At 44.5% G+C, this 27,966-nt stretch overlaps 2 protein-coding genes across 7 annotated transcripts; one reads left to right on the top strand and one right to left on the bottom strand.

Annotated features, from left to right (window-relative positions):
• Window positions 1–6,137: 6,137 nt before the first annotated feature.
• On the top strand, window positions 6,138–16,107 carry LOC109758515 (meiosis-specific protein PAIR3). Of its 2 annotated transcripts, none has more exons than XM_020317374.4 (11): window positions 6,138–6,363; window positions 7,037–7,114; window positions 7,256–8,917; window positions 9,035–9,182; window positions 13,215–13,355; window positions 13,425–13,497; window positions 13,576–13,725; window positions 13,854–13,912; window positions 14,840–14,974; window positions 15,467–15,558; window positions 15,638–16,107. In XM_020317374.4, the coding sequence occupies exons 2-11, from the start codon at window positions 7,082–7,084 to the stop codon at window positions 15,728–15,730; spliced, it is 2,586 nt and encodes an 861-aa protein (XP_020172963.1). In that variant the 5' UTR covers window positions 6,138–6,363; window positions 7,037–7,081; the 3' UTR covers window positions 15,731–16,107. The 2 variants fall into 2 exon arrangements, with proteins under 2 accessions (XP_020172963.1, XP_020172964.1); XM_020317375.4 differs by having other exon boundaries at window positions 6,139–6,363; window positions 13,434–13,497.
• Window positions 16,108–16,375: 268 nt separating this feature from the next.
• Window positions 16,376–21,251, bottom strand: LOC109758516 (ATP-dependent 6-phosphofructokinase 5, chloroplastic). 5 transcript variants are annotated; one of them, XM_040389053.3, is made up of 14 exons: window positions 21,019–21,251; window positions 19,490–19,799; window positions 19,309–19,390; window positions 18,990–19,063; window positions 18,797–18,908; window positions 18,547–18,642; window positions 18,359–18,460; window positions 18,188–18,262; window positions 17,852–17,992; window positions 17,603–17,719; window positions 17,405–17,509; window positions 17,143–17,223; window positions 16,928–17,056; window positions 16,376–16,829 (listed from the first exon to the last, which is right to left on the bottom strand). In XM_040389053.3, exons 2-14 carry the CDS (start codon window positions 19,786–19,788, stop codon window positions 16,662–16,664), a joined length of 1,581 nt encoding a protein of 526 aa, XP_040244987.1. In that variant the 5' UTR covers window positions 19,789–19,799; window positions 21,019–21,251; the 3' UTR covers window positions 16,376–16,661. The 5 variants fall into 5 exon arrangements, with proteins under 5 accessions (XP_040244987.1, XP_020172965.1, XP_020172966.1 ...); XM_020317376.4 differs by lacking the exon at window positions 21,019–21,251 and adding an exon at window positions 20,269–20,639; XM_020317377.4 differs by lacking the exon at window positions 21,019–21,251 and adding an exon at window positions 20,244–20,604.
• Between the last annotated feature and the right edge of the window lie 6,715 nt (window positions 21,252–27,966).

Below are 27,966 nucleotides of genomic sequence, written 5' to 3'. Positions count from 1 at the left end.
TGTGTACAGTAGGAAGCTCGCTGGAGCAGCTCACTCTGTGTACACATGTACTTTTTTCCTTTTTTCCTTTTGTATTTTAGTGTATTTATTTTTCATTTTAGTTTTATAAAACTGTTTTCACTTGTATTTCTATTTTTTATGTTTTTTACTTTCTTATTTTTAGAAAAAGGATGATCTAGTTTTTATTAGAATTGACATTTTGACACACATTTTGTAAAAAGATTATTTTTGATACTAAATCTCAATCGGTTGAGACTTTGTGAAGTCTGAGTCGATGTATAACAAGAATCGCGTTGGGAATGGGTTTTCTCATTTCTGCTTGTTAAGGCGGGTGATTGACTCTTTTTTTCTTCCATTTCTTTTCGGGTTGGGCTCTTAGGATTTTCTTTTTTTTCCTTCTTTCCTTTCCTTTTTTATGTTTTTTTCATTTCTTGTTGACTACCTTTTGTAGTAAACCGGGGCTGTTTGACCGCAAGGAGTTAGGGCACTGGTGTTTCTAACTACGGATTTTTGTAAAATCTGCAATGTATTCAACATATGCGTAGGCATTTTAAATGGAAATTTTTGTGCATAACTTATTTTAAATACGGGCTGACCATGTTTATTTCCCATGTATGTATGTATGTATGTATGTATGTATATTTTTCCTCCATACACTTTTTTTAGTTTGTTTGGTTCATATTGTTTGACATGGTATTTTTCAAAATATAGGTCTTTTAGATTTAAACTTTTTTCGTCAGTGTTACCTATGGTATTTTTCCCATATGTCTTATCGCCTTTCTTGTTTTTAATGATATTTTTAGACTTTTTCTTGCGAACAGTAATATTCTTGGTATCCATTTTGTTTCATTATTTGTTAAATAACAACTTCTATTTTTGGAATTTGAAAATATTTGCTATCTGGCTGCAAAATTGTCCCCGACTACAACTACATGTCTTTAACACGATTTGAACTTAGTGAAGTTTTGTCCGGAGGGAGGGGGAGACATTTACATATTTGCAACCAACACACAACTGCAAGTGTCGTTCCCGACTGCAACTGCATGCCTTCAATGCGACCGCAACTTGGTGTTGTTTTGTAAGGGAGGGGCAATTGCATATCTGCCACCAACACGCAACTGCAAATGTCGTCCCCGACTGCAATTGCATGTCTTCAACGCGACTGAAACTTGATGTCATATTGTCAAGAGAGGGGCAATCGCATGTCTGCCACCAACACGCAACTGTGAGTGTCGCCCCCGACTGCAATTGCATGTCTTCAACGCAACTGCAACTATGTGTTGTTTTCTTGGTGGAGGGGCGGTTGCATGTCTGCCACCAATACGCAACTGCAAGTGTCGCCTCCAACTGCAACTGTATGTCTTCAATGCAAGTACAACTTGATGTTGTTTTGTCCGGGGATGGTTTGTTGCATGTCTGCCACCACTAAGCAAATACAAAGTGTCTCCCTCGACTGCAACTGCATGTCTTCAATGCAACTGCAACTTGGTGTTGTTCTTTCGGTGGAGGGGCAGTTGCATGTCTGGCACCAACACGCAACTACAAGTGTCGCGCCCGACTACAAGTGCATTTCTTCAACGCAATTGCAACTTGGTGTTGTTTTGTCGGTGGAGGGGCAGTTGCATGTCTGACACCAACTCGCAACTACGAGTGTCGCCCCGACTACAATTGCATGTCTTCAACATAACTGCAACTTGGTGTTGTTTTGTTGGGTGAGGGGCAGTTGCATGTCCGCCACAAACACACAACTACAACTTGGTAGCAACTCGACTTTCATTTTTGTTGTACGGGGAGAGGCGCCAGTTTGCATGTCCCAAAACGGGCACGCAACTGTCTTCTAGCCTGGTCGTAACTGGGGGACCTTTGTTTTTGTTGGAGGGGACGGCGTTGAGAGAGATGGGGCTCAGCTGCATGTCCCACACTAGGCATGCAACTGCATGTCTTCTAACTTGATCGCAACTGCATGTCTTTTATAACTTGGTTGCAACTCGACTTTCATTTTTGCTGTACGGGGAGAGGCGCCAGTTTGCATGTCCCACAATGGGCACGCAAATGCATGTCTTCTAGCTTGGTCGCAACTACATGTCTCATAACTTGGTTGCAACTCGACTTGTTTTTTTGTACGGGGAGAGGGGCCCAGTTGCATGTCCCACACTAGGCACGCAATTGCATGTCTTCCAGCATGGTCGCAATTGCATGTGTTATAACTTGCTCGCAACTCGACTTTTCATTTTTTTTGTACGGAGAGAGGGGCCAGTTTCGGAGGGGGCGGCGTCCAGAGAGATGGGTGAACTTTGTTTTTGTTTGGAGGGGGCGACATCGAGAGACATGGGTCCAGTTGCATGTCCCACAATAGGCACGCAACTAGATGTTTTCTAACTTAGTCACAACTGGGGAGACCTTTTGTTTTGTCGGAGGGGGCGGCGGCGAGAGAAGAGGGGGCCAGTTACATGCCCCACACTAGGCACGCTACCGCATGTGTTTTAACTTGGTCGTAACTGCATGTCTTACAACTTGGTCGCAACTCGACTTCCTTTTTTTTGTATGGGGAGGCGCCAGTTTGCATGTCCTACAACGGGGGCACGCAACTGCATGTCTTTTAAGCACGGTCGCAGTCGCATGTGTTATAACTTGCTTGCACTTGACTTTTCATTTTTTGTTGTACGGAGAGAGGGGCCAATTGCATGTCCCACACTAGAACACGCAAGTGCCGCTCTCGACTGCAACTGCATGTCTTCAACACGACCGCAACATTTTTTGTTTTTGTACCTTTTTGTTTTTCTTTCTTTTTTGTTTTTGAATTTGTGTTTTTCTTTTTCTTTTCACAGTAGTGATTTTTGGAATTTCTATAACTAACGCCACTCAATTTTCATGCACAGTTGCATGTACTCCGGCCATGCGCTCTGTGTGCACTTCACATTTTTTTCCTTTAAACAAAAAGAGTGCGACCGGTTATACACATGTCAGTCGCATGTCCATCGCCCATGCGCAATTGCATGCCCATCATGTCTATGCAACTAATTTTTCTTATCAAATTATTGTCATCTGGTTGCACACACATTGATTGCACGCAGTTGCATATCTGTCTGACATGTGCAATTGCAGGTCCGTCATCCGCGGGTAACTTTTTTATTTAAAAAATATTTTACTTTCCCACGGATCACCTAAAACTAGTGATACACATAAAGAAAGAAGTAGATCGTCTCAAACTAGTTATATGCAATGTAACTCTTGTTCCAAATATCTTTTGTTGATGATCAGAGAGTGATCTTTAGTTTTCTACTACCCGCTTCCCCTTTTTAGCACTATGTACCACATGCACCAGGAAGCTCATTTCTGTTCAACCAGGATGCTTGTTAATTTGTTTCTCTTTTTCTTGTGTAAAAAATATGTGCTCAAAGTAATACAAACACACTACATTTTTTTATGCATTATATTTCATGGAGACACGCTCCAGTGCACATTGGATGGGATCGTTGACATGGACACCGGTATATTTGACAGCCCAAATACAAGTCAAAAAAAGAAAGAACCAACTAAGTAGGAGAAAAGAAAACCAAAAAAAAATGCCCACGTACAGCAAGAAAAAAGGACAGCCAAGCATGAGATCTTTGGCAGCCACTTAAGAAGATAGGTAAACTAAAACAAAGGACAAAGCCTCGTACATGGTAAACTAGGCCAAGCTAGCCCAAGCGAACGAGTACAAACTAGCCCAAGCCAGCCCAAGCGAACAAGTAGAAAATCGATCAGGCCGCCTGTACCAACAATGCTGACGTCAGCCGACTGAGACTTCGCATCTCAGTCGACTGAGTCCTAGCCAGACAAAAAAAATCGTTACTATTTTGCAGGTTGGCCGGCCCATCAAAGGAGCGACCTGAGAGATGTAATCTCAGGATCATCTCTTTTCTGATAAACCATCTTTTATTTGCTGATGACAGCCTGCAGTTCTTCAAAGCAAGTTGTGAGGAAGCATCCGAGGTGAACCTAGTTTTAGACCAATACTGTCAAGCTTCTGGTCAGAGAATCAATCATGCCAAATCATCGATCTATTTCAGCAAGGGGGTGCCGGACAGCTTAAGGTTGGAAGTGAAGAATCTGTTGAATGTTCCCAATGAAACTTTGAATGGAAAATACTTGGGCATGCCTTCGGATATTGGGAGTTCAAAGAATGGAGCCTTCAAGTATCTAAAGGATCGGTTATGGAGCAAAATCCAAGGATGGGTTGAAAATGCCCTATCAACAGCTGGAAAAGAGGTGCTAGTGAAATCAGTAGCCCAAGCGGTCCCAGTCTTTTCCATGTCATGTTTTAAACTGCCCAGAGGTCTTTGTGAACACCTAAACATGTTGGTGAGGAAATTTTGGTGGGGGAGTAAAAACGGGAAACGCAAGCCTCATTGGGTCTCTTGGAAGACTATGACACAACCAAAGAGTATGGGCGGCCTTGGTTTCAAGGATTTTGAGCTATTCAACTTAGCCATGTTGGCCCGGCAAGCTTGGAGACTCCTGCAGTTCCCAAACTCTCTTAGTGCAAGAATCCTAAAAGGCATCTACTATCCAAACTCCACTATCCTTGAAGCAACACTAGGGGGTCATCCTAGCCAAGTTTGGCGCGCGGTGGTGGAAGGCAGAGACACTTTGAAAATTGGACTGATCAAGCGGATTGGAAACGGTGAATCTACAAGTGTATGGGATGACAACTGGCTCCCTAGGGATGAGATGATGAGACCCTACGGTTGCATATCCCCCAATCCACCGTCGCTGGTCAGTGAACTTATCGATGCCACGACGGCCACGTGGGACAGACAGAGAATTTCGGAGGTGTTCATGCCCATGGACGCACATGTGATAATGGGCATCCCTATATGCACATGGAACACACAAGATTTCTGGTGTTGGCACTTTGAGAAGAGCGGAAACTTCACAGTTCGGTCAGCTTATAATACGATGGTGGCAATTCGACAGAGAAGGGAGGCATGGCTCGAAGGCTCGCCGGGGCCTTCGTCATCCACGAATGAAACCACCATGTGGAAAACAATGTGGAGAACACAAGTACCAGGCAATGTTAGCATGTTCCTATGGCGCTTGTCAAAGCATTCTCTTCCCACTAATGACGTGCGGGCGCATCGGCACATGGCGGACTCAAGCACTTGTGGCTTCTGCGGAGCCGAGGATTCTTGGAAACATTCTTTGATCGATTGCACCATGTCTAGGTGTACCTGGGCAATGGTTGATGAAGAGCTGGCTCAAGCGATCGTGACAACGGTGGAACCGAATGCTAAACAATGGCTTTTCACACACATAGAATCGCTACCCCATGAGCAGTTTGTGAAGCTTTCGGTAACATTATGGGCGATTTGGGCGGCGAGACGGAAAGCTATCCATGAAGGGATCTTTTAGAGCCCACATGCAATATGCAGTTTCATCAACCACTATCTACAAGTATTGAACATGATCAGGGAGGTGGTGAAGCCTCATGTGCGAACCACAGCTGCTACCAGAGGCGTAACCGTGGCTAGACCTAAAGCCCCACCTGCTGGATTTTGTAAGATTCATGTTGATGCTGGGGTGCACTTTGCAGGAACGGCGCGGGAAGGTATATGGGCAGCTTAGCCCTAGTCATAGAAGGGATGCATGATCCAGCAATGTTGGAGGTGATAACATGCAGGGAAGCGCTGACTCTGGCGGCGGATATGAACATCAATAATTTGGTGATAGCCTCTGATTCGAAGCAAGCAGTGAATGACATCAACAATGAAGCGAGGGGGAGTAGTGGTGCAATAATCAGAGAGATCAAGTCTAGGTCTTTGCTTTTTAATTGTAATTTTACTTTTGAAAGTCGTGCTGCTAACTATGAAGCACATGCTTTAGCCAAATTTTCTCGTAGGCTTCAGCAGGGTCGTCATGTATGGTTTGACCAACCTCATGACCAACATTGTATCCCACTTTCTGTGGCTTTTGACGAATAACTTTGGTCGTCCCCTCAAAAAAAAAATCTCTTTCCTGATGCCCAAACAGATTCAGGTTCGATTTAAATCGGAATTAATAAGTTCATAGTGCCAACCATTGAGATTGGATTTTGATTCAGCTCACCTATGTAAGTTCAAGGTTTAAAATGAACTTTTTCCTCCGGAAATCGCCACCCCTCCTCCCGAACACCCCGCCACCCCTCCCGAAATATCCCCCCCTCCCCCCTCCCGCCACCCCTCACCTCTCACCCTCTCTCTCTCTCTGGCGACCATGCCGACCGAAGCCTAGGTCTTCCCTGCCGCCGGCCGCGCCCCTGGTCTATCTCGCCGCCGGCCTGCTACCCCGGTGTACCTCGCCGCCGCACGCGAACTTTTAGGGTTTATGGGTTGGAATTAGGTGCCCATCTGTGGATTTCCTAATCTATACGTTCTAATTTCGCCTCGGTTGCACGCTTGTTATTGCATTTTTTTTTTCGCTCACGTCGTCTGATTTCGCTGTGGTTCGCTCGGTTCCGATTGGTTGCTATCGAACACCTGATCCTCCATGGATCTTATTGTTGGAATGTTTTTTTACACGCGGTTCGCTGCCGCAAGTCTTACAAATGTGTCAGTATAGCTTTCCCGAGTTAAGTTACTCGACCTAAGCTGTATTGCTTGTGGAAGACGATCTCTGAATGCTGAGACCACGTTTAGTCCGGTGCTCTATGACACAGTTGCACCTGTTAATTTTAGTCTTTTATATTAATTCAAAAAATATGCTTAGAAGGGTCTGGTCCTAGTATTTCTCCTAGTAAGCTAAGTCGATCTGGTTGGTATGCTCTTACTCTCAGCAGCCTATTCAATTTGACTCATTATAGTACTGCATAGCAATTCAGACCTGGCATAAGTTGCACTTGACGAGAATATTTTGCACAGTTATGTCTTCTGTGCATTTCCAAATTTGGTCTCAGGCATGACTTATAGTCTCATATTGTATAACTATTTATACATCTGTGGAGTTTAACTTGATCCTAAAAGATGCTCTAACATTGGTGGAACCTTACCTAATTCTCTTGTTCTCCTTTTGTCAGATTCAACTTTAGTTAATTTGGTCTGTTATTATCCCAGAAGCTGCAATGGCGGAAATTGAAAAGCCGAATATCCAGAAGGTGAGTAACAACTCCTCTGCTAAATTGTAGGATGTGCCACCTGTTTCAGCTTTAGCTGTTCTTTCACAGTAGTACTCCCTCTGTAAAGAAATATAAGAGCAGAGGGAGTATTTAACAACTCATGCATTATGATGTGTCTAGGCTACATCAAGTGATTACTGGAGTTTGGCCAGCAACCTGTATCCATCTGGTAAATTTCCTAAGGTATCAATTGGCATCCCAATTCCAAGGCCAGGTTCTGTATCAAGAAGCAGAGATGCTGCTACTGTCCCTGCATTCGAGAGGAACCCGTCTCAGGGAACTGATGGAAGATCTAGACCCCTGAAAGGTTATAGTGCTTCATTCCGGGTCTCACAAGAAGCTGCAAACCATGGCGGATCTGCTACAGAGGCACCCGAAGCCGCCCCTGTCAAGGCTTCTCTATCACAACCTGATGACCATGCACGTGAGCAAACCAGAACCTTTTCCTTTGGAACAAGAAAAGAACAAGACAGCCAGCTCGACCAACTGCAAGAGACGCCCTTCGTGAATTCACAAGGAAAGCGCCAAGTGGAATCTGCAGATAAAACCAAACCCAACAGCGAAGTTCTCAGGATGAAGCTGTGGGAGATCCTTGGTACATCACAAACCAAGCAGACTGTTGCTTCACCAAACCCTGAAGACAATGAGACACCTAACCAACCTAAAAGTTTAACTGCCAATGGACCATCTTCAGGGAACAAGAAGGTCTACACATCACCTTTTCCTGATAATATCAAGACACCTGATCTGCTGAACTGTCAAACAGCTACCTATGCAAAGAGTAAACCATCCTCTGATCCAATTGAGTCAGATTCTGATACTCCACAAGTAGTTGAAATAAGGCCTGTTACTCGCACCTTGGGTCGCAAGAAAGCACCAGCAGCCTCCAAGAAGCAGGATAAGAGCCAGAGTGCAAAGAAACCATTGTCTACTTCATGTTCTGCACCCAAAAAGAAAACACTGGACAATGTATTTATTATTGATGAGAAATGCACATCCAAAACTGCGGGGAAATCTGCAATTGGTAACTCTGGCTGCTTGAGAAATCTTAGAAGCTCAACTAGGAAGGCTAAAGTAGAGCTTAAGAAGGTCCATTGTTCTGACATGATTTCTGACGAGATCACACCGGATGATAGGGGAGGACAGCTATCTTCTAGAAATGCACCATCAGAGAATAAAGGAGAGAAAACCACCTCCTTTTCTTCTTTGTCACGAACTGGGAAAACTGCTGAGAGCTGTTCTAGAAGCCCTACAAGGGAGAAACGGCTGAATGGAATGGCTAAAGTTGGGCCTCAGAAGATGCAGTTTTCAGAAAAGTTGCTGCCCACGACACTGAATGCGGGTGAAGATAAGCTCTCTTCTCAGAATATTTCATCAAAGAGCAAGGAAAATTATTCTTCATTGCTGCACCGCAAGGAGAATGCTAATTTGAGCAAAGCTTCAGACAGAAGCCCCCAGGCACATAAAGCAGCGGGAAATAATTTTAACTCGCCACCATCTGGTGCTGCTAGTGCATCACCTGAACCGAAAATGTACCCATGGGACAATGAGGCAAATCCCCAGGTAAATGGTAAACTTGGAGAGAAGTTTGCCAGTCCATTGGCAGGCAGATTCAGAGACATGCGAGATGACTTTGTGAGTCCTACTTTTGCAACTAATGTAAATGGCTACCGCGATAGAAGTGAAATGCTACATGATGACACATACAGCCCCAAGTATCCAAAAAGTGTGAACAGGTCAAGATCAAGTTCCTATGCTTCTGATCCAGGGTCTGAGCCATTGGTAGGCTTTCCAACTCTATAAATCCTTTCCCAGCCATTGTAAATTTGTTTTCTCTATACTCATGTAACAGAGTAACTCTATCTGTTTGTCACTCATTCATGTACTGCTGATATCCAGGACGGGATGGATAAAACCGATGAGTTACGTAACAGTGGATCTCCTAATCCTCCAGAAGAAAGCGAGGACAAAAAACAACCAATTCTTTCACCCATTCTGCCAACTGAAGATGAAATGGCTCAACTTTCTATTCCAAGCTTTGGGAAAGGTCAGAATACTGACTTTGCAACTTTCAATACACATTAATACTTTTTACATGCAAATCAATAGTTTTCTAGAGTATGTTTTGTTCCTTTCAGATTTTATAAAACCGAAGGTGACAGTGTTACTGTGTTAGTTTACAGAGTACTATTATTCCTTCTGTTCTGCATGAGGACAATACTCTTCTGGGACACATTTTCCTTTATGTATTTACATATATAAATTGACTGTTTCTCTATGTATCTATTACCGGTTAAATACTATTGGCAGAGCTCCTGTCCTTTTTCCTGAAAAAAAAGAGTTAAACATTGGGAGTCAGAGCATCCAATAGCAAAGTTTTTTTTAAAAACGCTAGGTGTTCATTTGCAGTTTTCCACTGCCATGCACTTTTCTAACCAAAGCACATGCTTAAGCGCAAATATGTGCACATTAAACGCTAGGTGTGTTTTGCTATCACTTAGAGCTTAGGCATGTTTTTTTAGCTATGACCGGTAGTCCTACTTATTGCATCAGCTCTATTTCCACCATTTTTTCATAGCAATCATTGATCAATCACTATCAGCGCCTGAGCATCCAACAGTCCTACTGTGTCTTTATGGTTAAGGCTCTCCAAAGCATGATGCGCTCACTCTTAACTATTGTATGAAGTGCTTGCTCATGAGAAGCCATTCAGATGGAATAGAAGCAACATGTGGTATATTCTGTCATGTGCATTCATGCTACTTTAAATGCGTTTCATTAGTGTTTTTTGCTAAGCGTTTTTTGCCAAGAGTCTCAAGTATGGAGTGGTAGATGTCAAGAGGCAAGGGGACTGGATTATCCTGGTCTAAGCTGGTCGTTGGGGACTTGGTTCTCAATGTTATCAGCGCATATGCCCCGCAAGTAGGCCACAATGAGAGCACCAAGAGGGAGTTCTGGGAAGGCCTGGAGGACATGGTTAGTTGTGTACCTATTGGCGAGAAGCTCTTCATAGGAGGACACCTCAATGGCCATGTGGGCACATCTAACACAAGTTTTGAAGGGGTGCATGGGGTTATTAACTTGAGAAGAAGTAGTAGACTAGGATTTTGTAATCAATCTCAAAGAGACAAATCTCCTGTACGTGTACAACCTGGACTTGTTCTGAAAGTGGCAACCAAAACAAACAACCAGATTGATGCACACCTTGAACCAACGTGCTAGTGTATATGAACCCTTCCTTCCATGCACACACGTGTACCTCTTCCCACGTAATGCATGCACGTTCAGCATCTTATTTTCCTCTTTCTTATGCAAGTGCATCTCTGTCAATGCCATAGTATGCATGCATGTAACTTCAGCTAAATTTGCAATCTTCTCATCGTATTTCTTATCAACGCCAACATACTTTGGCACATATGCATCATCAGTCTGTGTTGATATAACAGAAACATCGCTAACAACTTGAACAATTACTGGATTATCAGTGCCAATTATTGACTTTGTCATATCATGGGGGCTTTGGCTATGGCAGTTGGAATCAATAAGGACAGCCTAAGCTTCGCTCTAGCCTACAACATGATCTTAGCTAACACCATCTTTAAAAAGAGAGAATCCCATCTAGTGACTTTTAATAGTGGTCAACACTTCAGCTAGAATGATTTCATGCCAACAGTTCTCTTGGGTTGACTGAACCTACCTATCCGAAATCCCTGTTGCCAACTTCTTACTGCACAGAAGCAATGGAACAGTATCGTAAAGTGAAGTGAAGCAAACAAACTACTCCTTTGGAATTGATGGACTTGACACACAGCCGACGACTGAGATGTGCCATTGTCACGTCAAGATCGTCCATCACGAGTACCTTCTTTTCTGCATCCGTCAGTTCCATCCCTCTCGAGAAGAGAAGACATGCGTGCTTGCCTTGGTTGCAAGGTGATACCTAGAGAGAGTGTTGTCCCTCAACATAAGCTTGTAGTGGCTGACTTCTGCTTTCGAATTCGTGTCCAGCGGGATAAGCGCGCCAAAGTTGCTAGAACGAAGTGTTGGAAGCTCAAGGGAGAGGCAGGTTGGGCTTTCAAGGAGAGGGTTATTAAGGAGGGCCCTTGGGAGGAAGGAGGCGATGCAAACAATATGTCCAGAAGGCTATTAATGAGAAGGAAGACTGTTTCAGACGCCTACACCTGGATTGGAGTGCAAACAACATAGAGAAGTACAAGGTGGCAAAGAAGACCGCAAAGCAAGCTGTGAGTTAAGCAAGGATCAGGCGTATGAGGACCTCTACGAGCATTTAAACACGAAGGAAGGCGAAAGGGACATCTATAAGATGGCCAAGATCCGAGAGAGGAAGACGAAGGGTGTCAATCAAGTCAAATGCATAAGGACGGAGCAGATCGACTTCTGGTGAAGGACAAGGAGATCAAGCATAGATGACGAGAGTACTTCGACAAGCTATTCAATTGAGAGAATGAGAGCTCTACCATAGAGCTGGGCGACTCCTTTGATGATACCAACATGCGTTTTGTGTGACGAATCAGTCTGAGGTTAGGTATACTCATTGAGGTGTAGAGAGGCCTTGGAGACATATCAATAGTATGGCTAGCTAAACTTTTCAACCTCATTTTCAAGCAAACAAGATGTCCGAAGAACGGAGGTGGAGTGTACTAGTACCACTCTTCAAGAACATTGGGGATTTTCAAAGTTGTCCTAGCTACTGTGAACTTAAGCCGACGAGCCATACAAATAAGCTATGGGAGAGAGTCATTGAGCACCGCTTAACAAGAATGACAAGCGTGTCCAAAAATCAGTTTGTTTTCGTGCCTGAGAGGTCGACCATGGAAGCCATTTTCTTGGTACGATAACTTATGCAGAGATACAGGGAGCAAAAGGAGGACCTGCATATGGTGTTCATTGGCTTGAGAAGGCCTATGATAAGATACCGCTGAATGTTATGTGGTGGGCCTTGGAGAAAAACAAAATCCCAACAAAGTACATTACCCTCAGCAAGGACATGTATGATAATGTTGTGACAAGTGTGCGAACAAAGTGATGGCGACACTGATGACTTTTCGATTAAACTAGGACTGCACCAAAAGGGTCAGCTTTGAGCCCTTAACTTTTTTGCTTTGGTGATGGATGAGGTCACAATGGATATACAAGGAGATATCCCTTGGTGTATGCTCTTTGCGGATGATGTGGTGCTAGTCGACGATAGTCAGATGAGGGTTAATAGAAAGTTAGAGCTGTAGAGACAGACTTTGGATCGAAAGGTTTTAGGCTTACTAGAACTAGAACCGAGTACATGAGGTGCAATTTCACTACTACTATGCATGGGGAGGAGGTTAGCCTTGGTGGGCAGATGGTACCTCAGAAGGACACCTTTTGACTTTTGGGATCAATGCTGCAGAAGGATGGTGATATTGATGAAGATCTGAGCCATCAAATCAAAGCTGGATGGATGAAGTGGCACCAAGCTTCTGGAGTCCTCTGTGACAAGAGAGTGCCACAAAAGATAAAAGGCAGGTTCCATAGGACGGTTGTATGCCGCTGAATGTTGGCCAACTAAAAGGTGACATGTCCAACAGTTAGGTGTAGCAGAGATGCACATGTTTAGATGGATATGTGGCCACACAAGGATTGGGTCTAGAATGAGGATATACGTGAGGCTTGTCCAACATCGTCTGAGATGGTTTGGGCATATACAACGTAGGGCTCCAGAAGTGCCAGTGCATCGCGGACGGTTAAAGCGTGTTGATAATGTCAAGAGATGTTGGGGTAGACCAAACTTGACATGGGAGGAGTCCGTTGAGAGAGATCTGAAGGACTGGAATATCACCCAAGAACTAGCCATGGACAGAGGCGTGTGGAAGTTAGCCTTGTTTGGCACTAAAAGGCTTTGTTGTTGTTGCTTTAAGTTTAGTATTTTGACCACTTTAGTTCCGGAAAATTAATAATGTGAGCCAAGCTTTTCCCACATGCTGTTGGAGATGTATAAATTATGTTGGAGATGTATACGGAGGGAGTATATCCAAAAATTGTTTACCTGCGATGTGTTACTAAATAATTGGTCCTTCATGCGCAGGATATAAATCTCGCAAATGGCTTTCAGATGTAGACAGCCCTGATAAATCTCCTCCAGAAAATCTGGATAGGAAGTCACATCTAAAAGAGGGTAGAAGAGGCAAACGGCGCTTGCCTTCGCCAATTCCTTTTGCCACTTCTGGTAAAGTTGATTACCTTCTTGCGTTTGAGTAATGGTTGCAGTTCATAATTAATATGCCATCATTACTAGTTCATTCAGGAACACAAGAAACTGTAATGTCAGACAAAGAACCAGTGCAATGCCCAGATGACTACCTAACCAGGTCCGTTTATAGGTTGTATAAAGAAATACATATTCGATATCGTTGGTCGGTCTAATTTCATTTCTTCATTGTAACCAGGGCTTTTGATCAGTTACTGCTGGTGCTGGGAAGGTTTCAAACCAAGATCAAGTCTGAAACAAGAAACAAAAGTTCTGAGATACTGGCAGGTACTGGAGAGATAATACGCCAGCACCTCGAGGGAGTTGAGGTGCAGATGCAGGATGATGTGTAAGATCTTTGCCGGTGCTACCAAGAAACTACATCTTATCTGCATATACACACCTAATTGTATATATATAGAAGTATCACATATATTAGAGGTGTAACTATTTTGACGCATTCAACTGTATTTTCAGGGATAAGCTGGTCAATGCAGGAAAATCTAAAAGAAAGCGACTAGAATCAACATTTGAAGGTACAACCTATATTATGTTACTGCAGAAATTAATTTTGTGGTCTGTTATTGTGAAACATGAGTTTTATGACAATTAGACCCATTAGTCAGAATCCATTCAGAAAGCTGTATCTATAAAGATACGATGTACAGGTGTTTTGATCCATTGTGCCACTCATACCTATTTGGATTATTCAGCTCGAGCAATTTGCATAATCTTATACTAAAATAAGTAGCAGATTTCTCATATATAGACATATAAAGTTAATCATGATCCGTTTCCTGTATGTTATGTAGGTCCGCCATATCCTAAACCTTTTTAAAACATAATAAGATTTTGTTCTTGAATCACTTTCATTGTCTGAATACTGAAGCATAAAATCAGTGCCATGAAAGATTATTTTGAGAACATTTAATGTACCAATTCTTCGAATCTGTCTGCAGCTATCCAATATGGTTTGGTTATTTCTTACTCCCTCCGTCCGAAAAAACTTGTCCCAAGCTTGTCCCTCAAATGGATGTATCTAGCACTAACTTGGTGCTAGATACATCTATTTGAGGGACAAGCTTTTTCGGACGGAGGGAGTATTTACTACTGTATCGTCTACTCTTTGGACTTTTTACTGTGTATGCATATATATAGGCTTAGAACCTACCCCCTCTGTCCCATAATATAAGAATGTTTTTCAAGCTAAAACAGCTTGAGAAACGTTCTTATATTATGGGATGGAGGGAGTATTTGGTTGGTATGCTAACCATGCCACACCACAAGTTAGGTAGGTTTGACCAAGTTAGTCGCCTGTTTGGTTAGTAAGGCACACTTGGGGCAAGATTCCTTTGTGGATCCTTGTACTTTACCTTGTTTTCTTGCATGTCTTCTGTTGTTTCTCTTGAATAAACATTAGTTACTCAAATGATATAACCTGGTCCTATATCTTCTGGTTGCAGAGCAACAAGAACAGTTAAGGGTTCTTCATGAGAAGTTTAAGGAGGAGGTTAATCAGCAGTTGCTTGGTTGCAAGAACTCTCTTGAGGAATTTGAAGCCTATCACGCAGAGCTGAAGGGAGTAGCTGACAAGCAAAGTAAGTTTAACTTCAAACCTTGCACTTGCGAAATGCAAATGAAATATTTACTTGCTGGACTATTTATTACAAACTGATACTGCACGAACTCTCAAAAATGTGGAACATGTTAACCTTTGTCAAAGCGGAGCCTTATGAAGTATCACCATTGTTGGAGCACTTGATTACAGATTGCGAACTTTATGTCATATAACTGATCCAGGCACATAAGATTACAATATTGTAAGGTTTGAAGTTTGTTCGTGAATAATGTGGTTAAATCAATTTTTTTAATTGAAAAGAAACGATTGCCTAATTGGCACATGATTAGAAGAAAGTCACCAGTGAAGTAATTATAGTTTTAGCTCACTGTAATCATTGTTAAGAGGCGAATGGAATGAATCATCATACAGCCACTTGAAGGAATATGTTTAAATGCTCTATTTTCCTAACCGTTCGCCACCTGAATTACCACTACTTAACCATGGTATTCTTTTATGATTGCATCAACAGAAGCATCACACAAGAAGCTCGTCCAACATGCTGAGAGAACAGTTGCTTCTCAGCTCAACGACGCTGAAATCAAAATCTCGGAGGTTCAGAAGGTAAGGCTAACATCATTCCTAAACCCCAGGGATGCTGTATTGATCAAATGCTAACCTTTTCCATGAAAATGTTTCGCAGAGAGCCCGGAAGAAGATGAATGGCCTAAAACACGTACTCAAGGAGCTCATCACCGAAACTGCAGATTGGTCAAGTTCACCGCTACACAAGTAGATAGATAGAAGGCGAAACCAGTAGGGCACCATGTCACAAACAGGTCCACGGCTCCATTTTACAAAGGGTATAGAAGGATGGTGCCAGAACACATGTAGAGTTCCTTACTTCCTTTGCTTACAGTTGCAGTTTGAACTCTGCCTTAGTACGAGCCTATATCCATAAATCTCCATAGCATCGTTTCACCTTCTCTACCATTTTGAGTCGGTGACTCACTAACTTACCACCCATTCAGGTTCCCTCTAGTAGTGTCTTAAACCATGACGCATTTCTTCAATGAATCGTTTCCTGACTTGAGTAATGTAACAATCCAGTACAAAATCGCAAATGTGCCATGTGAACGCGATAATTAAATCGAGTGTACTCGTCTGGTGGCATCTTTGATTCTTTTTTGCTTATGCCCTTTTTCTTTGAGCTTTTGTGCATGAGATTTGGATCAGAAGAAATTAGAGGCAATGTATGTCTTACTGTACTCAAATGGCAGACATCTTTGATCATTTTCGCCATTATTCCAGTTTTATGTAAATCTGGACACAAGTTTGGCATATTACATGCAAAATGGGAACCTACCATGCACATTTTTGCAGATAACAGCTTTGGCGCCAAACAAATTCACATTAAAAAAATTGTTAGCTACTCCCTCTGTTCACAAATATAAGATGTTTCTGATATTCCAATATGGACCACATGCGGACTGAAATGTGTCTATTATACATCTGATTCAGAAAAAAAGTTAGAACATCTTATTTGGTACAAGTTTTTTTTTTGAAATTTACTGTTCATCCGGTAGCAGATGAGCTCAGGATCACCCAGGAATTACAGGGCATACCATGTCTTTCTGATGGAAGACAAAAAAGAATGACATTGACAATCCTGTACATCACCGGTACTTCTAGCACTAGAGTTTACAAACTTGGCTGTCAAGAACTGATCAACAAAAGTCAGGTTGACCTGTGGATGTCAAGCACCTGTGCCACATCCTGCTGTTTGGATCGACAAGCCTTGGCGTCTTGATAACTTCCGGTATTGGCAGGTACACGTTATGCGTGTTGCATATTCCGGTCGTGATGCCGCTGAACCCTGCAAAGGCGCCATGAACCTGCAAGGTTCAATCAGGGATCAATGCTCATCTCAGAAAACAGAAAACACAAAAACTTGTTGCGAGACACAGGCAGATCGAGAGAAACGGCGTCTTACAGCATTCTGACCGAGCACCGTGCACAGGATGGCATCTGATGCATTGGCACGCACGGCGCGGAGCATGTATGTAGGGTCGATGTACTTCACATCAGAGTGGACATTTATCTCTCTGAAATGAGACTTGATCTGTGGCATGGCATTGGTTAAGTTAAATGTTGTGTCATTCACAGAACCTACATCATGGTGAAGAACACCTAATGATATGGACCAACCTTCTGTTGAAGGTGCACACCGATATCACTGAGAACCATGTTCCCTGAAGCATCAGTTGCGTTCGACTTCTGCAAATATTCCTGGAAACACATCGTACTATCTCTCACATAATAATTCTTGTAACAGAACAGAATATTGTATGTCTCTCAATTGATGCACACACGGGCACATCCCTACGTCAAGAGATCCTTGGTAAATCACTCCTCATGCTGGCAGTTAAGTTTCCCAAGAAAATTGATCTTGTATGTGAAGGTATCTTACCTGCCCAGCACCTTCGGCGACACACATGAGAGCAAACCCCTTGGTCTCTATCAAGTGCTCAAGGTGCCGAAGAACTCCGTTCGGTCCATCAAGGGTGAATGGTACCTTCATTTGGATTACCACGTATTAAATCAATCAGAGGAGAGGGGTATAGTGAGTTGGAAGGGCATACACAGCACAAGTTGAAGAGTTTGATACCTCAGGTATCAGGCAAATGTCGACCTGCCCGCTTGACAGGGAAGCATGCATTGTGATAAATCCGCTGCTTCTTCCCATCAGCTTCACCAATCCGATGCCATGAAATGCAGAATGTGCCTGACCATAGAGCGCGAACCACAAATATAGTTTTAATTTGAGGGGCAACCAATATGACAATATATTCTTTGCCCGCTTGCAGATATATATACACATGAGATGAGAGTCTGAGAGGTTGCTAAAATGAATCACCTCAATATATGCAGAGTTGATAGCTCTTTGTGCTGCCTCCACTGCAGTATCAAATCCAAATGTCTTGTCCATCAGTAGTATGTCATTGTCAATTGTTTTTGGGACACCAATAATAGACACTTTTAGTTTTCTCTTCCGGCACTAATTTTCACCAAAAGAAACAGTCAGACATAAGTATGCAACCTTCCACCCATACATACTGATCCCTAATCCCACAATCCATGCTACTACGTCATAGTTGAGCGAGACCAGAAAATGTTTCTGGTACAATCTAGTCTAGGAGCTGAGGGAAAGACATGTCTTGCTCTGACGCAAGGAAGATATAAATTAACATACCTCGCCATGTATAGCATCAGCTCCAGCATGAGTTCCATTTCCACCTAGTACAAAGAGCATGTCAAGCCTCCTGGCCTGAATGTGGATTGCAGAAATCAAGTCAGTAAGTCTTCAACGTACCACCTTGTAGTAAACATATTTTTGCAGCATACCGGAATTGCATGTACATGCCTGGATGCTGTCGACAATGTCTGAAATACTTGCCCCGCCACGAGACACTCCTAAGAAGCTGCCACCAGCAAGATTGATATTTTGGACGACATGTCTATTAAGCTGGGTTAAGTAAAAGAGCCATAAACTTACATCAGGATGGTTATCAGTGTTGCCAGATTACTTTATAATGTACAAAGAATTCTTACCGGCACTTCCGCTAAATGATCTTCAAAAAATCCGCGGAAACCATGCTGTATCCCAACAATGTTTTTCACTCCGTATTTTTCAAGCGTAAGCACAATCTACAAGAGTCAAGAGTGAAAGCACGGCACCGTTCAAAATTGGGAATTGTGTTTTCTTCAAGAGAATTTTCAGAAGGTATAATAATAAGGTACTATTAATCTTTTATTTATCGGTGCAGACAGTCAGAGATCAACTCATCAAGTTCTATTCTACCTGCCGGATGACATCATTGAGACCAGGGCAAAGTCTGCCACAAGTTACAATTCCAGCCTTTACGCACTGAGGCTCAAAATATATTTGTTTACGTGGGCCTGCCCGGTGCACCCTGGAAAAGACATGAGTTTGTGTGAGCTCAGAAAATAATTTGGCACAAGTAAACAATAGAAATTTGCAGAGTGTTTGTCACCATTGTTCAACCCAGCTGCAATCAGGATCAATGCATTCAGCTCCAGCAGACGTTGGCGAGGCAAACTTGATAACCTGAAGAATCAACAACTTTGTAATAAGAGATATTATTGCATTTACCTTGATGCTGCACACATGGACATTACAATTGAGGTCTATCATACACATTTACTAATAGCCAAAGTGCAGAAAAAAAAGGAGCATGCTACATTTATGTTAAAAGATCAAACTATATTCAGACAGCCAAAGAAACTATCCAAGTAATTAATGGGGAGTTTGATCCATGTCTAGTATTTTGATCACTCAATGATGAAGCATACCTTCAAAAGTGCTCTGTCGTCGTCATTAACATAGCCGTTCCATGACTCTTCCAAAGAACCATCAACATTCTCCAGAGGGGTCCTGTTGTGGACAAAGCAAACATCAGAAAAATCCTAAAGAGATCTAGTTTGATCACCAACAGCATAGATCAAGACAAATGCATTAGACAGAAATGGATACCTGCTCTTGAGAGAAAATGTCGTCGGCCTCGATTCCACATCAATTATATCTGTCAAATGCGGCAAACTGAACCGCCTATCGAAATCCTCTTGGAATTGATTCTTCCAATTCGGATTCGAAAAGTCCAGTTTCAGGCGATCCATGGACATGGCTCTGACAACCAAGTGACCTCCTGCTCTTGATTTATTTCCATATCCAATAGTACATCGCAAGCCATTGCACCGGGGCATCACAGAACTGAGTTGCCTCTGACTTGAAGTGATTGTGCCAGCATAGTCCACCGGCGATGCTAGAGCCATGGTTTCTTTGCCTGTGAGACAGGTCCTATCTTGCCATCAGTAACAGATGATGATAACAGATTGTAAATCGGGAGTTCACAGATTTCCCAACAGCAACTCAACTGTAGAATAGGAAAAGGCAAGAATCCCCCTTCACTACAGGGCAGGGGACAAAGTAACCAGCTGAAAGTTTTTGCTCCTTGTATTTTTGAACAAGTTGTCATATGCACAGCCTCACAAAAAAAGGTGTTATTTATCTGGGTGCTAGTAGAAAGGAACAGAACATGTGAAACCATGGTGGAGCAACAGGACAAATCATGTGAGTAGGGGGTAGGGGGGACTTTCTTTTGGCAGGAAAAAAGAGAGATTTTTTTTTCTCGGATCATCGACAGTCGACATCACCCGCCAACCATCGCGATTTTATACCTTAGTAAAATACAGACGTACCCAACCCCGACAGAAGCAAGGGGAATCACCATGATCGAATTGCAGGAAACACACCTCTCTTGGACTTGTTGTGCAGGCGCCGGCGGAGAGGAAGGCACACGCCGGCGGAAGTGGTCGAGGAGAGTTGGGAAAGTGGCGGCCGAGGCACGCACGTGTTATAGAATCGGAGTAAGGGAGAGGAAGCGGAGGAGGCGGCGTATTTGATGCGGGCGTCGCCGTCTCGGATTCTTTGGAGAACGGGGAGAAAGAGAGGAGAACGGAGACCGCGACGAGAACAAGGAGGATTTTTCTTTTTTTGAGCTGACAAGGAGGACGCCCAAGCGGAAACAATTCGGGGGAGGATCGCTGACAGTTAATCCATGGAGGAGGCTTATGATGGCTGCTACCGTGGAGAAGATTACTGAACTCTCTAACGCGCTACGAATAGGTCCCACAATTCGAGAAACACTGCAATACAATTCCTATATACATGCAAATACAATAATACATAACACTCTACGGTCCGAGTGAATTGCATAAAATATCGACACTTCAGACAAGGTTTGCAGGAACCACACATTTACGGACCAAAACCACTAATTTTTTCTCTATTTTTTTTTTTTGCAAAAAACACTAGTTGGGGGCTTTGGTCGTTTTGATGACGATTATGACATATGGATCCCGCTTTTGCCGACGTGGCCTAACCGTTCGCAGGCAACTCCGTTAGACAGAGGATTTACACCGACACCCTTTTCAGAAAAATTAAAAAGCAATCAAGCCCCTGCCCTCCTCGTCTCTCCTCTCTGGAGGCGGAGGCAGACGTACCATGGGCACCGGCGGACCGGGCGCCCCCGCTGCCGCTCGGGGTCCAGTCGCGCCTGTGTTCGGCTCCCGCGACAGCTTGGCCGCGACTGGCCCTCCGGCGCCGGCTGCTGCTCACGCCCGTCGTGCCCGTGTCCGGCTCCCGCGGCTGGCCCTCCGGCGCCGGCGGCGCCGCTGTTCCCGCCCGTCGCGCCCGTGTTCGGCTCACGCGGCAGCTTGGCCGCGGCTGGCCCTCCGGCGCCGGCTGCCGCTCCGGCGACGTCCTGCTTTACCACCATGACGCGGTCCGCGGCCTACCTCGTCCACGTCGTCAGGCTTCTGGTGGTGGTGCTGGTACAGGGCCGGACTCTCCGCCGGGGAGCAGGGACGGGTCGAATCAGCCACCGCCGCGAGAACCTGACAAGGAGACAGGCGACGGGTGGGTGGTGGGGCTGATTGCTTTTTTCAATTTTGAACAGGGTCTGTTTTGTAAATCTGTAAAAATCTCCCGTCTAACACCGTTAACTGTCAACAGTTACGCCACGTCATCATTTATGGGACCCATCTGTCATAATCATCATTAAAACGGCCAAAGCCGCCAACTAGTGTTTTTTGCAAAAAATTAGTGCTATTTGGCACAATTCCGTAAATGTGTGGTTCCTGCAAACATTGCTTGAAGTGTCGATGTTTTTTGCAATTCACTCCTCTACGGTCCCCTCGACGGTAGAGCGCCCTGAATAACTCCCTCGTGTTTTGCGGAAACAACCCATGCTCCCCTTTGGCACCACACATCAGGGTCGTCGTCATAGGCCCACTTGTCAATCACACGCGCTGAGTAGTCAAATCAGCGTAGCCTTATTCAATAGCCATGCCTACTCCACCACTCTTCGTCTCTCTGCGCCTCGTTGCCTCCTTCCTCGTGAGAACCCCTAATATGTCTCTCTGTCTCTCAAATCCCCAACCGCCCGCCGCCACCCTACCGCCGCCGTCGATGGCGTTGACCAACGTGTGGCAGAGGATGATCGATGATACGTCTCCAACGTATCTATACTTTTTGATTGTTCCATGCTATTATATTATCCATCTAGGATGTTTTATATGCATTTATATGCTATTTTATATGATTTTTGGGACTAACCTGTTAACCTAGAGCCCAGTGCCAGTTTCTGTTTTTTCCTTGTTTTTGAGTATCGCCGAAAAGGAAAACCAAACTGTCGTGGAATTGTCACGGCAGATGTCCTAGTTTGAGGACTTAGTCGTGAGGCCAGCGCATCTATGTAGTAGCTTGAGAGGGGTTGATCGGAATCGAGAGACGCAACACAAGACAAGGGTTTAGACAGCTTCGGGCCCCGGAAAACATCATCCGAAAATAGCCCTACATGCTGTTTGTGGCTAGGTCTCATTATGCTCATGAGGGAGTCGCCGGTAAGCCGGCTCTCCTCTAATTGTGTCTAGCCCTAGAGATTATTGTTTCTTGCTTGTAGCTTGTTCCTCTTTGGGGAGCCCTGCCCCTCCTTATATATGTTAAAGGGGCGGGTTACATGTGGAGTCCTATTAGGATTAGGACTAGTCTACCTTCTAATACAAACCGGATACAAGTCCGGGTCTTAACTCCTTATAAGGTAAATATTCCTTATGCCTTTCCTTGTAAACCGGCCCACCATAGTATGAACCGGCCTTTATGAACCGCCCGTTGGGCCACCGGGTCTTGTCGCTCCTCTGACCCGCCTGCCGGATTACCAATGAATCGTAAACCGCCAGGTCCAAACGGGTCACCAGTGAATCGTCAAGTCTTAGCCGGGTCTCAAGTAAACCGCCAAGTCTGGCTGGGTTATATTTCCAGCCGGTTTACGCCGCGGGGTATATCCCCGACATTAGCCCCCAGTTTAATTTGGATTTATCCATGTTAAACTAATCCTGCAACATAAACACAAGAACGAATTTGACAGGTTGCACTCCGGGTTAAATATTCTTGTAAGCCGGCATCTGATCATCCTTAAGTCCTTGTTATTTCCTTCTTCTAGAAAATCCGGGTCATTAGATCAGCTTCATAATCAATTTGCTTGTAGAAAAAATATTGTAAACAAAGAATCCATTTGACTCCGCCTTCAATGCGCTGACTTGACAAAAATATTGGTCTTCAAATATTCAATTGATATCCGCCAGTTTGAAAATGTAGAACTTGCCGGTTTATCATTGTCAAAATTGCCGGGTTATAAAAACTGATAATTCCAGGTCATGATTGTTTCCAACGCCGGTTCATGATTGTTGCCAACGCCGGTTCATAATTATTGATGACGCCGGGTTATGATTGTTGTAGACATCGGGTCATAACGATTGGTGATGCCGGGTCAATCTGGTTTGCTCAAAACTGAAAATTGGAAGATATTTCTCCCTTATATCCATATTACCTGTAGCCCCCAAGTCTTGAACAGAACAAAGTGATGATTTGAGACTTGTTTCCATATAATTACTGCCACTTTGAAGAAATCCATGTTCATTTCAGTCACTAATAAAAACTGAATACTCCATATATGTAGCCCCCAAGTGTCGGGTTGTCTTGCTTGCATCAACCTGGGACTTAAAATTGCCTTATGCTCATAAATACTTCAACCAGTGTAGCCCCCAAGGGCCGGGTCATTATGCAATAATGAGCAGGGACTTTGTAAATATAATCATGTAGATTTGAGCAGTGATGTCTAGCCCCCAAGGGCCGGCTCATTATGATGTGATGAGTCGGGTCTTTAATAAGATGAGCAAAAAATGACTTTGCATTAGCCCCCAAGTGTCATGGTGCATGCTTGCAGCGACTTGAGACTTGCATATTTGATATAATCTCAATTTAAATAATGTAGCCCCCAAGTGCCGGGTCGTAAGCCTGCAGCGACTCGGGACTATTCCTTTAATTGTAGAATAAATCATATCCATCGATAATATAATAGCCATTGCGCTAAAGCGACTTTGAAAACCTTAATCATAATACTGGTTATTGATAACCATAATAAAATCCAGCCACTATTTGAAGATTTGAATAATATAATCCAATGATTTATAAGCGCATGATTCCAATAGCGCAATCCCAATATATACTGGCGACTTATAGTCCAAAACCAGACCGGGTTAATAAACACCGGATATTATCTTATCTCATACTGGCGACTTATAGTTCAAAGCCAGGCCGGGTTAATAAACACCGGTGATTTATAATCATGCTTTATTCAACCTGTTTCTACATACAACAAATTTAAAGTGTCCTGGCGGTTTACCGCCGGACGGGTCATAATGCCCAACATATAACCCGGGTTTATAACCAAGGCTGCACTTAAAAGTAATCAAATATGAAATATATCATACCTGTGACATTGAAACACATTGTTGGTTTTACCAACTTTTTGTAGTAAGGGTGATAATCCCAATCTTGAGTACTGATAACTCCTTCCATATTGTGCCGGTTTATGATAAAACCGTACCGGATTGTGATAAACACCGGATTATCCATATTCGATGCTGGCGACTTGTAGTCGAAACCAGACCGGGTTAATAACACCGGATTATAATTGATCATGTATTTTCAACTTGTAATTGAAAGCCAAGCCGGGTCAATGAACGTCGGTTTAACAGAAAACATCATAAGCTTTGTCAAAAGAGAGAAAAACTTAGCAAAAAGCAAATGAAAACTTGTAGTCGAGGCTTTTCACGGGCTGCCAGGCCCCAAATTCGAGGCTTTTCATGGGCTGCCAGGCCACTGAGTTAAACCATTTCACAAAGCCTTTTAAGATGGTCCGCAATCCTTAACCAATCATCATTTTAACTTGACAAGTTCAGGGTCCTTTTCTGGAGTAACTTGCCAAAGTTCGAAGGGTCATACCAGGTTTACCTGGGCGGAGTGACTTACTTAAATAGGCAGGCTAACCCGGGGGTTTAGGTGTATACACCAGGCTTCCAAGCCATGGCTTGATAGCCTGTTACAAGTGTAGATTCTTTGTTCATTTCGACAGCAAAGAATCCCCAAGTAACATTTTGAGCTGTGCTCAGTGGGTGCCTATGTTTGAGTTGTTGCTTTACAACACTCTCTTTGGCCCCGGATTGATTTGGCTTTGTGCCGATCAAGAGGTGTGACTATGGTTCGGATACGACCAAGCCCCCAAGTGATGTTGTGGCATTGCGCCGATCAAGAGGTGTAGCTATGGTTCGGATACGACCAAGCCCCCAAGTGATGTTATATAAAGCTTTGATAAGCTGAATCAAGGGGTAAACCGGACGCTGCTTTATGAAATAGAAGCCCCATGTGATCAATAATATGATAGGCCAATAAGGCGGGATACCCATGTTTGAACCGCGCATCATGGCAGCAGGTCCTCTTCGGCAACTTTTAACTTTTTGCAAGAGATAAATTCTTCTTGAACCGGGATTTTGAACCGGATATTGAGAGCTTCAAAGCTTTGTGGGAGACATCTTTCCCTTGAACCGGATTTTAAACCGGAATCTTCATTTTCAGCCGGAAATTTTCTGACGGCCTTTAAATTTTCATCAATATAACAGTAGCCACCGAGACCGGGTTATCTTTCCCTCCATCGTCCTGGGGTACTTAAATTTGCTGAAACTGGCAAGATTTGCTGAGTCATGTCATCGTAGCCCCTGAGTCTCAAAGGTGACTCGAGGAGTTGGCTTGAGACTCTCCATATTTGACTGTGATGTAAACCGGCATAACTTGTATATCATTGATGTTGATAGCACGATGTGAATCCACAGAAGGTTGAGGTGACTGTGACGGGTTATAAACGATCCCGCATGAGCCGTGTCAGCAACTCGGCCAATGGTTCCTTCCAACTGGTGATTTGAAGTTTAACCGAAACTGTAGTGGTGGCGATTTGTGCGCCTGCCCGTTGAACCACCCAGTGCAGACGGCGGTCGATAGTATATGATAATTTGCCGCCATTTTGTTGAAAGAAAAACCGGGCTACCCAAGCTGTGACTTGTTCATACTCAATAAACAGCTCATGCAGACAGGTGCGGCCCGGTATGTTGATGTAGACCAGGCCACGAGACGGATGACAAGGACGACCGCAGCATCAGAGGCAGCTCGGACAGATGAGTCGGCCGCGGCATTGTAAGCCGGTGCAGACGAGGGAAATCGGCCGTATGCTGATGTAGACCGGACTGCGGGGGACGACGGCCTGTGCACGCGTTATTGGGTAATTCGCACGGTTCTGATGAGTTGACGCGGACTGGATCACGATATAAACCGGCATGGGTTATCCAATAGCTCAGCGATATAATAATCCCTTTTTGTGATAGACAATTTGTCCTGCATTGGAAAACTTGCAAGCCAGAGTATTTGCTCTTTTTAAAGAAAGCAATATATAATATGAAAATATAATGGATGGATTTCACCTGATATGTTAGACAGAAAATATCCACCGCGGAGTTGATGATCACCGCGGTGAAGCTGAAATCAATCATGGACAAGTCGGCTATACGAGCAGACGGATGAACCGGCCGCGGCGTTGTAAACCGGTGCGGACGAGCAAGTTGTCCTCCGTGTTGTAAACCGGCACGGACGCATGAACCGGTCGCACGGGCGGACGGCGAGTCGTTCGTGGCGTTGTAAGACGGCGCGGACAGGCGAGTCGGCCACGCGGGCGGACGGCGAGTCGTCCGTGGCGTTGTAAGACAGCGCGGACGGGCGAGTCGGCTGGCGCGTTGACGTAAACAATGCGTGCTCCGTACCCATAGTATGACGCCTCATTTGTAATGAACAATTGCCCTGCATCAAAAAATATCGCAATCCAAAGTAACTGTTTTACAAAAATTTTATACGTGTTTATTAAAACAGACTGGACGGATATCACCTGGTAGTATCGTGTAGTGGACTAGCAGTTCACAGCAACTAGCACCCAATCAGTCAACTAGTACTAGTGTTTCTGTAGAAATAGTAGCTGCACTAGTAACCAAGGGGTAAAGTATCCTTGATCTTCGTGAATTAAGTTGTACCAATAGCTGACGTGACTTGTCTTGATCAACATGGAAGCAGCAGTGGTCATAACAAAAGCCAGAGAAAAGAACACAGGAACCGGCAACTCTCCTTCGCTTTATTCCTTCTCACGCGTGTATCAATATTAGACGTAGCACGACGACGGCTCCAGGAAGACGGGCGGGTCGCGATTGCATGCGCGCGGAGCAGAACAGAAGTGCGCCGGGGTGGCTGCGTGCGGAGCGGAACAGAGAGAAGTTCAGGGCGTTCATCCATCGCGCGCAAACACAGAAGAGCGATTCTATGGGCGTTCAACCCAACTTGCTTGTTTGATCATAGATAATCTAACAAATTCCTAGGGCATCAGCGGTCGTTGGGTCCTCCAGAGGCAGGCGGTTCACGGTGGCTTGCGGCGGCCAGCACAGTAGGGGCAGCCGAGTCGCGGATGCGGACGGTGCGGCTCAGCGGGCGGACGGCTCGGCGACTCGTTCGCAGTGGAGACCGACCCATGGGCAGCGGCTCACATGGTGAAATCGGCAACCCGGAGGTGGCGTCTTGAGGCGGAGACGGCGCGATGAGACTCGGGCGACGGTGACTTGAAACACAAGCGGCGAAAGCGGAACTCGCAACCGCGGCTCGGCCAAAGCACAGACCCGTCGACGGCCCAGTGACTGGCAGCAGCGGAGACAATGACTTACGACGCCAGCGGTTTGGAAGAAGGGGCGTGACTCGGAGCAGACGGCCACTCGACGCAGAGGTGGCTCGGGACCGTGGCCGCGGATGAGGACCGGTGACTCTGCGGATACGGTGGCTCGTGGCCCACTCCAGCAATGGCGATTTGAAGCAGAGGTGAGGTGGCGATGATGGGCCGGCAATGGCGGCTCAGTACTGCAGGAGCGAGGTCCACTTAGGGCGGCTCAGCGGGGTGTCTCACACGGCGGCGAGGGAGGCCGACCGCGGGCAGAGTAGCACGAGGCCCATGATCAAATCCTCCTCCG

Source organism: Aegilops tauschii, chromosome 5 (genome assembly GCF_002575655.3).
Source record: "Aegilops tauschii subsp. strangulata cultivar AL8/78 chromosome 5, Aet v6.0, whole genome shotgun sequence".
Classification (NCBI taxonomy): Eukaryota; Viridiplantae; Streptophyta; class Magnoliopsida; order Poales; family Poaceae; genus Aegilops; species Aegilops tauschii.
This window is presented reverse-complemented; position numbering and strand designations above follow the sequence as displayed.

Bases quoted from the DNA above. Each gene is read 5' to 3' on its own strand.
- LOC109758515 (XM_020317374.4), top strand. From the start codon at position 7,082: ATGGCGGAAATTGAAAAGCCGAATATCCAGAAG. The intron at 9,183-13,214 runs GTCAGAATACTG...CTTCATGCGCAG, and splicing joins TATTCCAAGCTTTGGGAAAG to GATATAAATCTCGCAAATGG. The intron at 15,559-15,637 runs GTAAGGCTAACA...AATGTTTCGCAG, and splicing joins AAATCTCGGAGGTTCAGAAG to AGAGCCCGGAAGAAGATGAA.
- LOC109758516 (XM_040389053.3), bottom strand. From the start codon at position 19,788: ATGGCTCTAGCATCGCCGGTGGACTATGCTGGCACAATCACTTCAAGT. The intron at 18,643-18,796 runs GTAGAATAGAAC...TGACTCTTGTAG, and splicing joins TCAATGATGTCATCCGGCAG to ATTGTGCTTACGCTTGAAAA. The intron at 17,224-17,404 runs GTAAGATACCTT...ATGTGTTTCCAG, and splicing joins TCGCCGAAGGTGCTGGGCAG to GAATATTTGCAGAAGTCGAA.